This window comes from Nomascus leucogenys, chromosome 14 (assembly GCF_006542625.1).
Source record: "Nomascus leucogenys isolate Asia chromosome 14, Asia_NLE_v1, whole genome shotgun sequence".
NCBI classification, from domain to species: domain Eukaryota; kingdom Metazoa; phylum Chordata; class Mammalia; order Primates; family Hylobatidae; genus Nomascus; species Nomascus leucogenys.
Window position 1 is genome coordinate 78,802,932 of NC_044394.1, and position 14,794 is coordinate 78,817,725.

General features: G+C 36.0%; 1 protein-coding gene across 1 annotated transcript in view; it reads right to left on the reverse strand.

The window, feature by feature from the left end:
- MRPS9 (mitochondrial ribosomal protein S9) overlaps window positions 1-14,794 on the reverse strand; it is a 61,832-nt gene that overhangs the window by 12,619 nt on the left and 34,419 nt on the right. The window contains exon 5 of the mRNA XM_003281958.1: window positions 8,495-8,574. Within this exon, the coding sequence (XP_003282006.1) occupies window positions 8,495-8,574 (80 nt within the window). The remainder of the gene's footprint in view (window positions 1-8,494; window positions 8,575-14,794) is intronic.

Below are 14,794 nucleotides of genomic sequence, written 5' to 3' on the forward strand. Positions count from 1 at the left end.
TAAACTTAGAGAATTATCCAGTAAAATATATGGTATTTATAGATACTTATGTATTATTTAATACAACTTACTACTTATTTAATATTTAAATCATATTGAAGTCCTTATCATATAGTTTTTATCTTAAAAAGAGCTTTCTATTATATTTTTTGATTTCTTTCTATTAATTTACTTCCTAAGAAAATCTGCGAATGCATGTCACTTGTTAAATTACAATGGAAGTAGAAGTTTGCCATTTCGTTAAAACTTGCAAAAAGCAATAATCCAGCAATAAGGATCATCAATGAAATATATTTTCTAGGCAATGAGCTTACAACAAGCAAAATAGTACAGCTTTTGCCTGAGCAAACTTAACTTTTTGAGACTAAGACTCAATACATTTGTATTTATTCATTTATAATTCACACATAATCTACCATACTAATACCCAATGAGCAGATAGGCATTTTAAAAGAATGAGCTAGAGATGACATAAATTTACTTTTTTTTTTTTTGCTAATCATGATACCTCCTAGTATCAGCAAATCTCAGAAGATACACCTTGTTACTGATACAGATGTGTCAATCCATATCTCAAACAGTCTTAATAATTTCAAGTTTTCAGGGGCAACTTCTTGTGGGCTCTGATTAGACTGCCATATTACCTCACAATGTTGCTGATAAAGTTTTATCTAAGTGTAGGAGAAATGTCCCTTTGCCACTGTCATCATATTTACTAGTGCTTGCATTTTAGCACGGTCTTCACTCTGCAACCTGTTTTCAGGAATCAAAGGAAGGAAGGAAGGAAAAAAGGCAGGGAGGGAGGAAGTACAGACTGAGCCTTTGAATTTTGTAACACAGATGAGAAAAGCCGATGTAATACTCAACGGGTAGGACTCCTCAGTGAATAAGGATGTAAAAGTTCATTCCTTTTGGCTGGGGAGATTCATGTAAGTGTTTTTGGCTTTGTTTTTCATTAAGGGTAGTAGAATTGATAGTTTAGAAAAGAAAAAAGAAGCAGAGAGAAAAAGAAGAAACAGCACTAGAAGCTACAAAACTGGTGGTGAGCTAGACATTACCAGTAGACACGAATACCTCAAACTGAAAGTAAATCCATCACTCTAGCTCAGCAATTCTAAAAGTGCAGTCCCTAGATCATCAGCAGCAGCAGCAGCATCCAAGCCTAGACTGGCTAGAAATGTACACTCTTAAGAGCTACAGAGAATCTAGTTCAACACAATAGCAAAGGGACAAATGAAGTTAATTTAATCCTAGTATTCATATTAAGTGGAACTGTCCCTACAACTACATCCCAGGTACATATCCATCACCTGCAGCAGCAGAGGAATGTATCTGACAATTAAAAAACAAACAAAAGCCAACTGTCCACCCTAAAGCAAAACCACAAACCATCCACATATAGAAAAACAGGGGTATATATCCACATATATATATATATATCCCTGTTACTCAACCGAAAGTAAAAGTTTACAATTTATCTCCCAAGAATTGGTAAGCCTTGTTGACTGTGGTTAGGGTACTTTTAACTCACTTTTAAAGGCTAAAATACTGAGTTGGGACTTCAAATAGATAGTATCTCAGAAAAATTTCAATGCATCTCTGTTTCTAGAAGCAATTCTCCAATGATCTGAACAAATAAAGAACTCCCCCCACCAAAAAAAATGAATGCTCCCCACTTATATGAAATGGACAGACACAGGCAAACAACATGCCACTGTGCACCCAGCACAGCCTGTCAGCAGGCTGGACCACAGGCAGACTGTGGCTCCATTGGGGTGCTCTGGTAAGGAAACTACATGCCAAGTACATATCCATCACCTGCAGCAGCAGAGGAATGTATCTGACAATTAAAAAACAGCTCTCAGCTGCCGGGTCCAGAGTCCTGAGATTCAGAGTGCAGGTCCATCTTTCAAACTAGCGAAGAATATATGAACTTAAAAGAATGCCAGCAATAGTAGTAAATTGCTGAGTAATTTACTACCCTCCTCTGCTTACAAGGGTTTACTTAATTTTCTGAAATAATTAAGGCAACTAAAATAACAACAATCAACCTATCTTGTACGTTAAGTTTTAAGTCAAAGTATAGGCTGTCATTTCCCAATGACTTTTGAGCAATTTTTACTCTCAGTCCTTATTTTTCTTAAAGTATTCTTCTGTGATGCCATTTCCTCCTGTTGTACTGAGATCCATGATAATTTATAAATAGTACAAGTAAAACAATCAGAAAAAAATGTGGAAGAGGAGAAAACAACCCACGAAAAGGACATGTCAGATTTCAAACACGACGAATTCGATTCATTTGTGGCAAATGCTTACAATTTGATGATTGTAACCCATCAAATCACATAATGCCCATTAAGCCACTCCATACACTTCTTTAAATAGGAAAATATATGTAAAGTACGTACTTAGCACAGTGCCTGACCTATAGTAATGGTCAAGAATGATAGCGGGGGTGAGGTACGGCTTTCAAGAGTCAAATAAACAATTTTACTGGTGCATCATTTCCATTTATTCTTTCTCTTTTGCATAATAAAACCACTCTTAAGATTCTACCTTGGTAAGTTAGAGACAACAGTTCTCTGGAAAGTAGATTCTACGGCTTCAACTCCCTGAAGAGATGTGTGCTAATTTACATCAAAAAAATCCTTAAGGGTATAAAATATGCCAAGAACTGTCAACATCACAGATTACCACTGGTAGCTTCTGGTATATTGTTAAGTTTCCACTTAATTTTTAAGGGACACTAGAGAATTAGTATGACCCACCTACAGTAAGTTTATATACTGTATTTAACAGTGTAATTTTCAAATACGACAGGAATAACCCAGATGTGAAATGCTGAATCATTAATCACAGCTATGATTAATATTTCATAAAATCAAAGCAAGCCTATCCACCCCTCGTGTCATCAGATTTCCATAATGTATGAGTCAAATTTAGAAGGTGCCTAATTTGAAAATACCAGATGCTCAGGTTGCAGAAAAGAAATGCTTAAACTAAACCCTTCTGAGAGTATGAGCACTATGATTTTTAGTATCCTTCTGAAATCTGTTTTGGTTCTATTAATCATGTGGAAATTCCAATTTTAGAAAGTGTAAACAAGTAACGTTTCACAGGAAGGTGATACAGAAAAAGTCTATTGTATTTTGGTACACAACATAAATAGTAACTAATAGTAATTATCTTAGATACTAGTATGGTAACAGTAAAGTAACTGACTTAAAATTTGTGTTTGTTAAAGAAATCACAGAAAATCAATTTCTTAAATTATCTCCTCAATTTTTTGGCCACTGGCATATACAAAATCAAATCAAACAAATATAAATATAATCCAGTTATCATTAACTAAGAGGTTTACACTATATATCTCAAGTTCCAAGTGACAAACTTCTGTTATAGACCCTTGCTATTACTTTGTGAATACAATACAATACACTATATAGATTGTACATCATGTAAATGCCATTCGACACACAAAGAAAATCATCTCAAGATGGAACATATGAAAAAGGACTCTGGGGAAGTCCACACCCAGGAGTGATGACCTGAAAGTTCTTATAACTCAGACAGCATATATTTTTACTATTCAAATTAAAGCCCCATCATATATTATAGTAATTATACCATTACAAAGAGGTAATCTAATTAAAACCAACATAGAGACAATAATATGTTGAATCCTTTTCTAAAAAATTAATTTTCTTAATTGGTACACTTGAAGCATACCAGATATACAATGGTAATTATTCATATGGGAGGAAAATATACATTAAAGATACCCCTAGAACAGCAATTTCAACTGCTGAATTAATTACTGAATTAACTCCTGCTGTCAAGGAAAGTCTTAAAACAGCATGCATATATTTTAGCACCAGTTTGTAGCTTTTTTAAAATAAGCACTTTACATAGTTGTAGTTATTTCACGATACCTCACTGCGAGAAGGGTCACTATCTTAATTTTTAAAAGACAGCACTACATCCAAGAGTTTTAAATATTCCTTCTCTGCAAGGTCACAAAGAGGATCTAGACACATCTGAACTAAGTAAGAATTCTGTGATACTCAGTCCCCAGGACCTCTGCTAAGAGTCTGGAATCTTCACATAGTGAAGCAGCACACTTCTGGGGCTGCTGTTCCAGGCTTTAAGAACCGAGTAGGTTAAAATGAACTGGAGATTCTCCACATACGCCAGGAGCTTCCTTCACAAGGCAAATGAACCCTATTTACACATGTTATAAGGATTAGAATTACCTGGTTTTCTCTCACATTTTAAACTTTACTACTTATCCCTTCATTTTACATATATATATATTTTTTGGTATATATTTCATCTGTGGCCATGTAACTCCTTCAATTTAAACAAATACTTTGAAAATACTCAATTGTTTACTGTAAAACTGGTTCTAAAACATAAATGAAGTTTCTACACAATGCTAAATTCCTAGTGCAGTGTTTAGAGTTGCATACCTTCCTTTTCTTAAAGACTGGGATGAGGGGAGCTTTTGTAAAACTTCAATAAATGTTTAAGGTATTGGGGCTGATATCAGTCTTAAAACTGGGACTTTATTAACCTCTCTTTTGAGAAAATGTATTTATCTAAGGCGAGTAATGCCTACAATGACAATGTATAGAGTTTTCAATATTCTGTACTACGGTCCTCCCCAAGCACTGGTTTCATGGGACATTAAAAGGGGTTTGGAGTAGGAAGTGTTCTACAGCCCGCTCGGTTTGAGCAGCAGAGTGTTAAAGCAACATGTTTCTTAAGGACTTCACAGAGCTTTGATCCTACTAAGTGTCTCCTTATTAGAGTTCCCCAGTACACAATATGTAACATTCCTAAACTAACACCACTTCAGAGCCTCTTTCTTGAAGAATATTTCACAGTCTATATTCTGCAGAAAGCACTTTGGGAAGAGCTGTGTTACAGACATGCCTTGACTTAATGAGCCATGCTTTACAAAAGGGTTACCACTTCAGCGCCAAATAATCCCCTCCCATTATGAGTTTTAAAGGATTCTCAACTTACTTTTAGTTAGTGAATTTTAACTTTTTTTTCAGAAACATATGTATTGGTATATGTTTTTCTCTTAAAATTAAAGGACCTTCACAAACTGAACCATGAACACCAAGGCTGTGGCCCACCGTTCCCTTTGCCACCAGCTTGGTCGTCCTGGACAGGCCCAAGCTGCTGCGGGAAAGGGGGTAACCCTGGTGGGGTTTACAGCCTTGGACCCAAAGGGCAGCCCACTCTCTGGCCTAGTCCTTTCTCCACTTACCGCAGTCTATACCTAGGCTAGTCACAACTCGGTTATCTTGCTGTATAGCATTTTATTTTTTACACAGACATCTATAACCTCTTTAACATTCTTCCCTCTCCTTCACACCTTTGCTCAATTGTTTCAGGAAACTTTATTCTTTCTCTCTTTCTTGAAACCTAAAGCCCTAAATCATGTCTGAAAAGCAAACAAGTTGTACTGGTTAAATGGCTATTAAGGAAATGAGAAGCCATCCATTTTTGGTGAAAAAGCCAGCCAAGCCAGTGCCACCATGCAGCGGATCCCTTTATGGTACTCAATGATGCTTTGAGAAACTCAAGAAGTTTCTTATTTCTTCTTACTTAAATTACTTTTTATTAAGAAATTATTTGTTACTATGGTTTTATACTTTTTTCATTATATACATATATCTTATTAGTGTAAAACAAATGGGTTTTTAATCGACTTTCCCAGGAACCTGAAGACATGTGGATCATTATATCCATAGGAAAATGGGAGCCCCAAGTGCCCTGCAAGTGAACCTGTAGAGTGTGGCACATTTCCAAGACGTGAGAACATCACGGATCGGCAAATCCCCATTCACTTTATACTTTCCTATCATGCTTCATTTCTGGGCAGGAACAATAAACTGTACCTTATATTTCATCGCCATTTTTCCTCAAAAACCTCCCCATTTCTCCACAGAAAGTGGATGGACTAAATATAGGTCAACTGGAAACAGGATTCACTAAAGCGTCATACACAGATCTTAACTGCAAGGTGCATCAGGGCCATCTTTTATTAATTGCTATAATGTAATATATTTGCTTCCTATGCAAACAGTCACCAAATACTAAAAAGAAGATTTGTCATCTTTACAGAGGATAAGAAGGTTAATTGGCATCAGAAGGGTCTCCTCACACAACTGCACACAGGAGCTAGATGTGTTTTCCTGTCACAACTCCTGGCCAGTGGCATCCGCGCCTCATACAATTACAGTTGGGCAATGACATGGGAAAAACAGTTTGGCTTAGTGTCTGTTACCCTGCCACACAGGGAAAAAATTATATCAACAAAAATAAATGGTAGCAACAAGGATTCATTTCCAACTCTTTAAAGCTTGCCAGTCTTCAGGGGCGACCTCCCGTGCCACAGTGGGGACAGCCATCCTGTGATCACTCACAGTGGGAAGGGGACGGCTCCCCCCACCACCAAGACCAGGCAGAACAAAGAGAGTGCAGACAGGCGAGATGGCTCCAAGTGTTATAGCTGGACTTTCTACGCAGTGCCTGGCCACTATAAAGACACTTCTGTAGGGTGAATGATGAACATTTAGTCACCATTTCAAAGTCTCAGTATCTCCTGCAGATGATCGTGATATGTGTTATCTGGGAAACTAGGCTGGTGTGAGGGCAGCTGTAATTAATGACACCTGCTATACATAATGCTGAAATGTATGCATAAGGCATACATTTAGAAATTACTGCATTGAACTAAAATATAAAAGCCCAAAGGACTCTTCTATCGAAACATAACAAAACTTAAATTACTCAAAAACAAAGAATGCTTATTAATCAGATATCATTTGACATTTTAGAGAGTATGGTAACATTTCATCCACTTAGAAACTGATCAGTTTGTTGAACAATACCTTTTAAAACATAAAAACAAACTTAAAAAAAAAGTTAGGTCTCTTATAGGATGTGTAATTTCCTCATTATGATGGAATGTAACAAAATATCTTGCCCTTGGGTTGCTCAGTTTCAGCCAAAACAAATGCAAATGGCATGTCAGATGACAGCTGTTTGATAAGGCTCCTCTACAAGACCTGCATGCTTTACTTTTTTCCGTGAAACTTGGGATGAAAGGCAGAAGGCAGGAAGAGAATTAATGTAGCATACAGTCTAAAGGCAATGCTACAACCGTGATTAAGTAGAAAAGTTAAAAGGCACAGATTTTCCACAGCTTCGCTGCGTGCAACCCATCCGTGTAACAAGTTGACAGGCCTAGCGCGTCAGCTCCATCATCCCCTCCGACAGCTAAAACGCAGCACTGCATCCCTTTTCAGAGAAAATTTGCGTCTGCACCATGAAGCGTTGTACATTATTTCTTAGCACTGCAGGGGGCTCAAGTCCATATGGAACCTTCACAAATATTACCACAGATCAAACCGGCGGCGTTTGGAGGCAGATTTGACATACCTATTTAAATGAACAGCAGGGGACCCCGGGCAGCCTCAGGCTGTGCGGGAGAGAACCTCTACGGAGTCGGAGCCGCAGCTCCATTACTCAGCAAAGACACACTCTACATTTATCATTCATTTCATTTCTGCCAGGGCAAGAAGCTCATTTGCCCAAGGTCAACAAAAAGCGAAAAGAAGGTTTTCTTTTTTTTCCCCAAGAAATAAATGTACCTGACAAGTGCGAATTCTGTCCTTTGGGTTTGTGGAGCACAAATAAACAGCAGATAATTCTAAAAAGCAGAGTAAATGTGTGCACTGATTCAAGCCACTGCAATCTGACTGTAGATGGGGGAAGCCCAATAAATATTTTTGAAACTTTAAAAAATCATATAATGAGTAAAATAGAACTTGATATCATGTTCTAAAAATAAAAACAGAATATTGGCATCCAGCCTTTTTTTCCATAGCAATTCTGGGGAACTCTTCCAAATTTGCACACTATCAGACACCTATAGCTCTGAAAACAAAACAAAAATTGTTCACAACATACTAAATGCAGTTGGAAGTCAAACTGTAATAAAATCATTTCTTAGGTTGTTTTGGGGCCCAAATTCTAGGCTCATACACTGCACTAATCTATGAAAGGCAAAAATTATATATAAATAACAAAAAAATGAGAAATAACCATTTGATTCTTTTTCAAGGCAAATGCCTCACAGCCCCTGACAGCATCATACACTTGGCCTCCTCCTTCTTTACCCTGAAAGCACATGCACACACTATAATTGAGTTGAACATCTACCTTGGAACATGATTTCAATTTCTAAGTAAAAGCATTTTAAAGACAAACCATTCTGATATAAATTCTATAAAGTTTACCTTTAGCAAAAATGAATTAATATAAATCATTTCATCAACATACTGTCTTACCTCTAGAAGTCTTATTTTTGTCAATTATAAAATACTAAGTAAATTCTGAAGCTGAGAACAGTATCAGTACAATTAGTTTTGTAGCTTACAGCTCATATTATTTATCATAAATGCAATATACGTACATGCATTAATGAATAGTATGACTGTTTGCCAGTATAGAAGAGATAGTGAAATGGACGGCCATCTTCTCCCCACTGGATTGCTGATAAAAAAAGCCAGATGAAAGCAAATAAAAATATACACAGAGACAGACCAAATAGGTGCATTTAACCATAGTTATGAGACACATTTATAATTGAATAATAAAAAATACAAAAAATCACCAACATTTAGAATTTTAATATTTAGTTTAGCATATTATATGCAAATATTTAGGATATTAAATATTTCATACCATTAACATAAAACAATGTTTACATTTAATTTAAAAATTACTAAATATTTCACTATGAGAATTTCTGTATTGTTTCAAATAAAAGCTTATAAAATAGCCCAAATCATCTTGTTAGAATAAAAAAATTTAGGTTTGGCTATAAACATAATGCCCTCCCATATTTTTAAAAGGGAAAACTGATAAAGTAAAAAAATGCAGTACATTCAGAGAATCTAAAACAGGTAAACAAAGATGAAAACTAAAGAATGTATTTTTCTATGCAACATCATTTGTTTCAACCCGGTGGTCATCAGCCTCTGAGAGTTTAAAACATCAACAACAGAAAAGCCTCAAAAAGGTGTTGGGTGTAATTCCTTCTGAAATACAGATGGGCATTCATATCTAACTAACCACCACCAAGCAAACTGAGAAGTGGTGTTAGTCTAAGAAACACTATCTCTGTTGTTTCTCTGAAGCAGATTATACTTATACTTCCTGGTCCATTACAGAAGTTGTAAACTATTTTCCCCCAGGCTGTCACTTGCCTTTTACTTTTACTTATGTTACCTTTCATAATCGAGAAGTTTAAAATATGTAAATAGTCAAATCTGTCGCTTTTCCTCTATGGCAGCATGACTTGTTTTTTCATGATTCATCCCATGAAGGAATCCTTTATAGGCATTTTCTCCCTAATTGCCGCCGCCGCATGAAATGTTAATACCACAGATACACTACACATCTGCTGAAGTATATTGTGGCCCACTGGAGGGCCACAAACCATTGTAACAGTTAGGTTTCCCCACCCCCGTGAACCAATCTTTGCCCCCACTGAGGAAACATGCTTTAAGGCTTTGGGCTCTCTAAAACTATTTTCCTGTATTTCTTCTGGAATTTTTATTTATTTTCATGTTCAAATATTTAATCTATCTGGAATTTAGGTTTGTGAGGCAGAAATCCAGTAACTATTTTGTTCAGTAAAGAGTCATTATCTATCTACAGATTTTTGAATAGTACATGCTTTTCTATTGAAATATCACCTGCATTACATGTAGGATGTCTTTCTTCTGAAACAAAGACCACATTTTCATAATAAATGCTGAAAAGAAAGTCTTGCTTGGGTATTTAGCTTGAAAAACCAAATTCTTATTTGCTAATGGCTTATGGTTGATTTCAGCACTTTTCCAAAATCATTGTCATAGACTTCATGAATCAAATCCAGCATATTTTCTAATATTTTTCTTTTCTTATGCAATTGATTTTCACTGTATGGCTAGTCTGTCAGAAAGTGATAAAAAATGACAAACATCATGGCTGCAGACAAGACACTACTGGTAAGCTTGGAGAGATGCTTGAGTTGAGTCTCATATGATGGGATTGATTTCATTACATATGTGAATGTGTACACACATACACACACACACACACACACACACACACTTGACTTCACTGAACTTAAGGTATCACAGATTTTAAGATGCCTCATTATGTATTTTATATATCACAAAGAAAGAGAAAAAATACTGTCAAACCATGATATGTATCATAGTTCACAAAAATTGTACAGTGTTCCTTGCTATCAGACATTAAAATTTGGAAAAAAAAAAAGTCTTAGAATTAACTAAATAAGGCACAAACATGTGCCACCAGGACTTTGCTCATTGGTCTGTTTATTCTGTATCAGTAACTGCCATTTTAATTAGCAGAGCTTTTTGCTGGGTTTTGATACCAGGTATGATGAGCTCCCTTCATTACTTAAAACAATTTTTTTTCCCACTGCTTCTTGCACAACTAGACTTGACAAGTTTCTCCCAAAAGTTGTACCAAAACTTTAAGTAAAATTATATTCAATTTATCAATAATTTAGAAAGCAGCAACTTTAGAATATTGTCTTCCCTTAGAGAACCATGGAATTTTTCCAACTATTCAGATTTTCACTTCTGATCTTTGAGTTATCATAATTTTCTATATAAATCTCATACATTTTGCAAGTGTTATTTGTGTATTTTAGTTTCCGTTTCTCTTGATACTGCCCTCCCCTATTCAGTTATCTATAATATAAATGTAATTTTATACAAGTAACACACACTTCCCAGATCACATGTTAAAATTCCTTTGCCAGGGCGAGGTGGGAGTTTATTGTTCTGGACTCTCTGTGCATTTACATATGTATGCCTGCATGAAATAGGGTTGTTTGTGTGGTTCTTTTAAAGATATAAGTGGTATTAAACTGTATTTATGCTACATACACCATTTTTACTTGCTTTTTCCACTCAATGTTACACCTCTACTAGCACAACTAGCTCTATCTCACTCTTTTTATGGCCTGTATATTATTCCACAGCATGAGTTTATTTAGCCACCCTATGATGAACATTTAGACTTTTTCCAATTTGTTGCTGATACAATATTTGCAATTTCCAGCCTGATGATTGTGATAATTGTCTCTCATTATTGTTTTACAAGATGTTATTTTTCTTCTTTTTTTTTTTTGAGATGGAGTCTCCCTCTATTGCCCAGGCTGGAGTGCAGTGGCCATAATCTCCACTCACTGCAACCTCCACCTCCTGGGTTCAAGCGATTCTCCTGCCTCAGCCTCCCGAGTAGCTGGGACTACAGGCGTGTGTCACCACGCCCGGCTATTTTGTATTTTTAGTAGAGATGGGGTTTCGCCATGTCGGCCAGGCTGGTCTTGAACTCCTGACCTTGTGATCCACCTGCCTCAGCCTCCCAAAGTGCTGGGATTACAGGGGTGAGCCACCATGCCCGTCCATAAGATGTTATTTCTGATTTCTGATATTTTCAAATGCTTACTGGTACTTTAATTTTTTCCATTTATGAATTGCTCATTTTCCTTTGCTCATTTCTCTAGTAAGCTGCTTTTGTTAATTTGTGAGTAATTTATTCTAGGTATCAGGCCTCTGGCATGTTTCAAATTTCCTAGTGTCTTTGTCAAAGAGAAATTTTTAACTTCAACATAAGTAATTTGTCATCTTTGTCCTTTAGTTTTTGTGATTTAAGGACATAATATCTATCACTTTAAAAGTATTGAAAGCTGTATGTATATTCTTCAACTAGCCACCTTATTTCTGTTCTAGAGTTTGAATTTCTTAATTCCAAAAACACACAATAATTTTTAAAGTCTTGACCAAACTCTGTTATCTTCTGCATACAGTCTATTTTTCAGCATTCCATTAAATGAATTGAGAAAAAGGAGGTACATGTATGTATATACATATGTATGTGTCTGTATGAATATGTAGGTATGTATTTGTATAGTTGGAATTCAGCGTTTTTAAAACAGTTCTTGTCTGCCAAAATACATAAAGGAAGTGAAAGACTGCAATTCATTTGCTACCAATAAGACCATCATGTTATTTAGTTCATCATTACATGCCATTCCACACTGATTTCTTTGTGTGTAGATGTGGCCGCCACAGTCATCAACTGGCAGGATGCTCATATGATCTCTGCAGGATCAGCATTTCGCCATGTAACTATACTGTGGCATGCTTTTATAAGAGGGTATCATTTTTAAAATTTTCAGAACAATTAATAGGTTAAATGTTTTGAATTCAGGTACCCAAATAATGGTAGTCTACTGAAATTCTAATATAGTTTTTAGTGTATGTTTTCCATTTTCTAAGTAGGCGGTCATAACATCTGTGAATAATAATCAATTTTCCTAATTTCTTTCAGTTTTCTAATTCATACCTTTTTCCTTTTTTAGCCACACTTCATGCTAGTTAAAACTTCCAAAACAATGCCAAATAACACAGGCGAGTATGCACATACCTGTCTTATTTCTGAACTTAATGGGATCTATTGATATATCTTTAAATTTGATGTGTTTCTGTTTGTCATGATAGGCTTTCTCAAACTAAGAAAGTTTCTTTTTATTTCTAGTTTGTGTTTTTACCAAAAAAATTAATGCTCAATTTTGTTAATTAACTTTTTTATTGAAATGTTTTAACCTTGACTCAATTAACACAGAGAATTACATAAATCATCCTTATTTTCCTGGAGAGAAAAAAAAAGGCCCTCTGGTATATTCTCTTAATATAAAACTTTACTTGGTTTGCTAGTGTCTTATTCAGTGACAACAGACTATAGGTTTCTTTTTCATGAAATTTATGTCCAGATTTGATAATTGTGTGACCCTCTGAAGGGAATTTGGAAGCTTTCATTCTTTTCTTCTGCTCTACAACAGTTTAAATGATAACGATAGTTACTTCCTCCTTCAAGGTATGTCAGAGCTTCCCGACAAAACCTTCTAGGCCTGGGCCTTTCTCATTAGACCTTTGGTGCCCCTTGATAACTTCTGCAGCTTTGAGATTAACACAGGGGTACCCAACCCCTGGGCCACAGACAGGTACCAGGTTCTATTGATTTGTATTTGCTGTCATGACCGACCGGTCAACTGGGACCAGAGTGGGTGCTTCACAATAAGAGCACTTGGTTCTACAGTAGGGGTCCCCAGCCCCTAGACCACAGACCAGCATAGCTTCATTTGTATTTACAGACGTTCCCCCATTGCTCACATTACTGCCTGAGCGCCACATCCCGTCAGATCAAGTGCCATTAGATTCTCATAGGAGTGTGAACCCTATTGTGAACAGCACATGTGAGGGATCTAGGTTGTATGCTCCTCATGAGAATCTAAGGCCTGATGATCTGTCACTGTCTCCCATCAACACCACATGGGACCATGTAGTTGCAGAAAAACAAGCCCAGGCCTCACACTGATTCTACATTATGGTGAGTTGTATAATTATTTCATTATATCTTACAATGTAATAATAGAAATAAAGCTCACAATAAATGTAATGAGCTTGAATCATCCCGAAACCATCCCCCAACCCCTGGTCCGTGAATTTGTCCTTCACACAACTGGTCCCTGGTGCCAAAAAGGCTGGGGACCACCGGTTTAACCAGTATTCTCCTGATTAAGACAACTGTGGCAATTATATTATTCTTTCAACTACATGTCTGAGAGTCAGTTGAGTCTGGTGGTCATACATATGTGTGTGTGCCACAACTGCCTGGGCCTCCCTACATTCTGGCTCAACTATTTCCTGGCTGTTACGTCGTTGGTAAGTTAAACTCCATGTGCTTTTAATTCCTACATTTGTGCAGTGGGGAAAATTACAGTATCTACTTAATAAACCTGTTGTGAAGAGTGTAAGTTAACACATAGGAATCACTTACAACTATGCCTGGCCTACTCTGTTTCAATAAATGCTAACAATTCTTACTTGAGAGATTTTTCAAGTTAGAATAAAGTTACCCATAACAATTGCATACTTTAAACTTACCCTCTGAATATTATTATTTACAATTCTTAATATTGTCCTCTTATGTTTTCTCTTTCTTCCCTGGCCAGATTTGCTAGAAGTTGATTGATTTCACTAGCTTTTTCAAAGAATGACATGGTTTTGTTTATCATACCCCTTCTTTTAAATTTCTTCGCTATGTTCCTCTATTCTATTTTTCTTTTTCTGGCTTCCTGAACCAAAAATTTAGTTCATTTATATTCGGTCTTTCTTAATTTCTAACAAATATATGCTTGTCTCTGTATAATACAATGTCCATATTCCATAGGATTTAATAAGAACTGTTATCATTGTCATGTCTGTAACCTCAATTTTGATTTTCTCTTTAACTCAACAGTCATATGGTTCTATTGATCTTAACTGAGAAAAATCGAATGATATGATTTTTACTACTTGGAATTCGTTAGGTTTTCTTTATGTCCAGTTACATCATAATTCTATTAATAGTCCATAGGCCTCTGCATAGAAAGTGTATTCTTTGTATCTGTAACTATAAAATCATGCTGTGTTATTCAAATTCGTTATAGCCTTAGTTAACAGCTTTTGCTTTAAACATTTCGATGCTAAATGTTGGTGCAAAAAGGTTTGTGGTCATGAAATATACTCAATGGAGGTTAGGTTTTATCAACATAAATTAACATTCTTGTTTCATTGAAGTATTCCTCACACTCCTTGAATTCCATTTTGCCTAATATGAGTGCTACTCTTTGCTCCTGTTG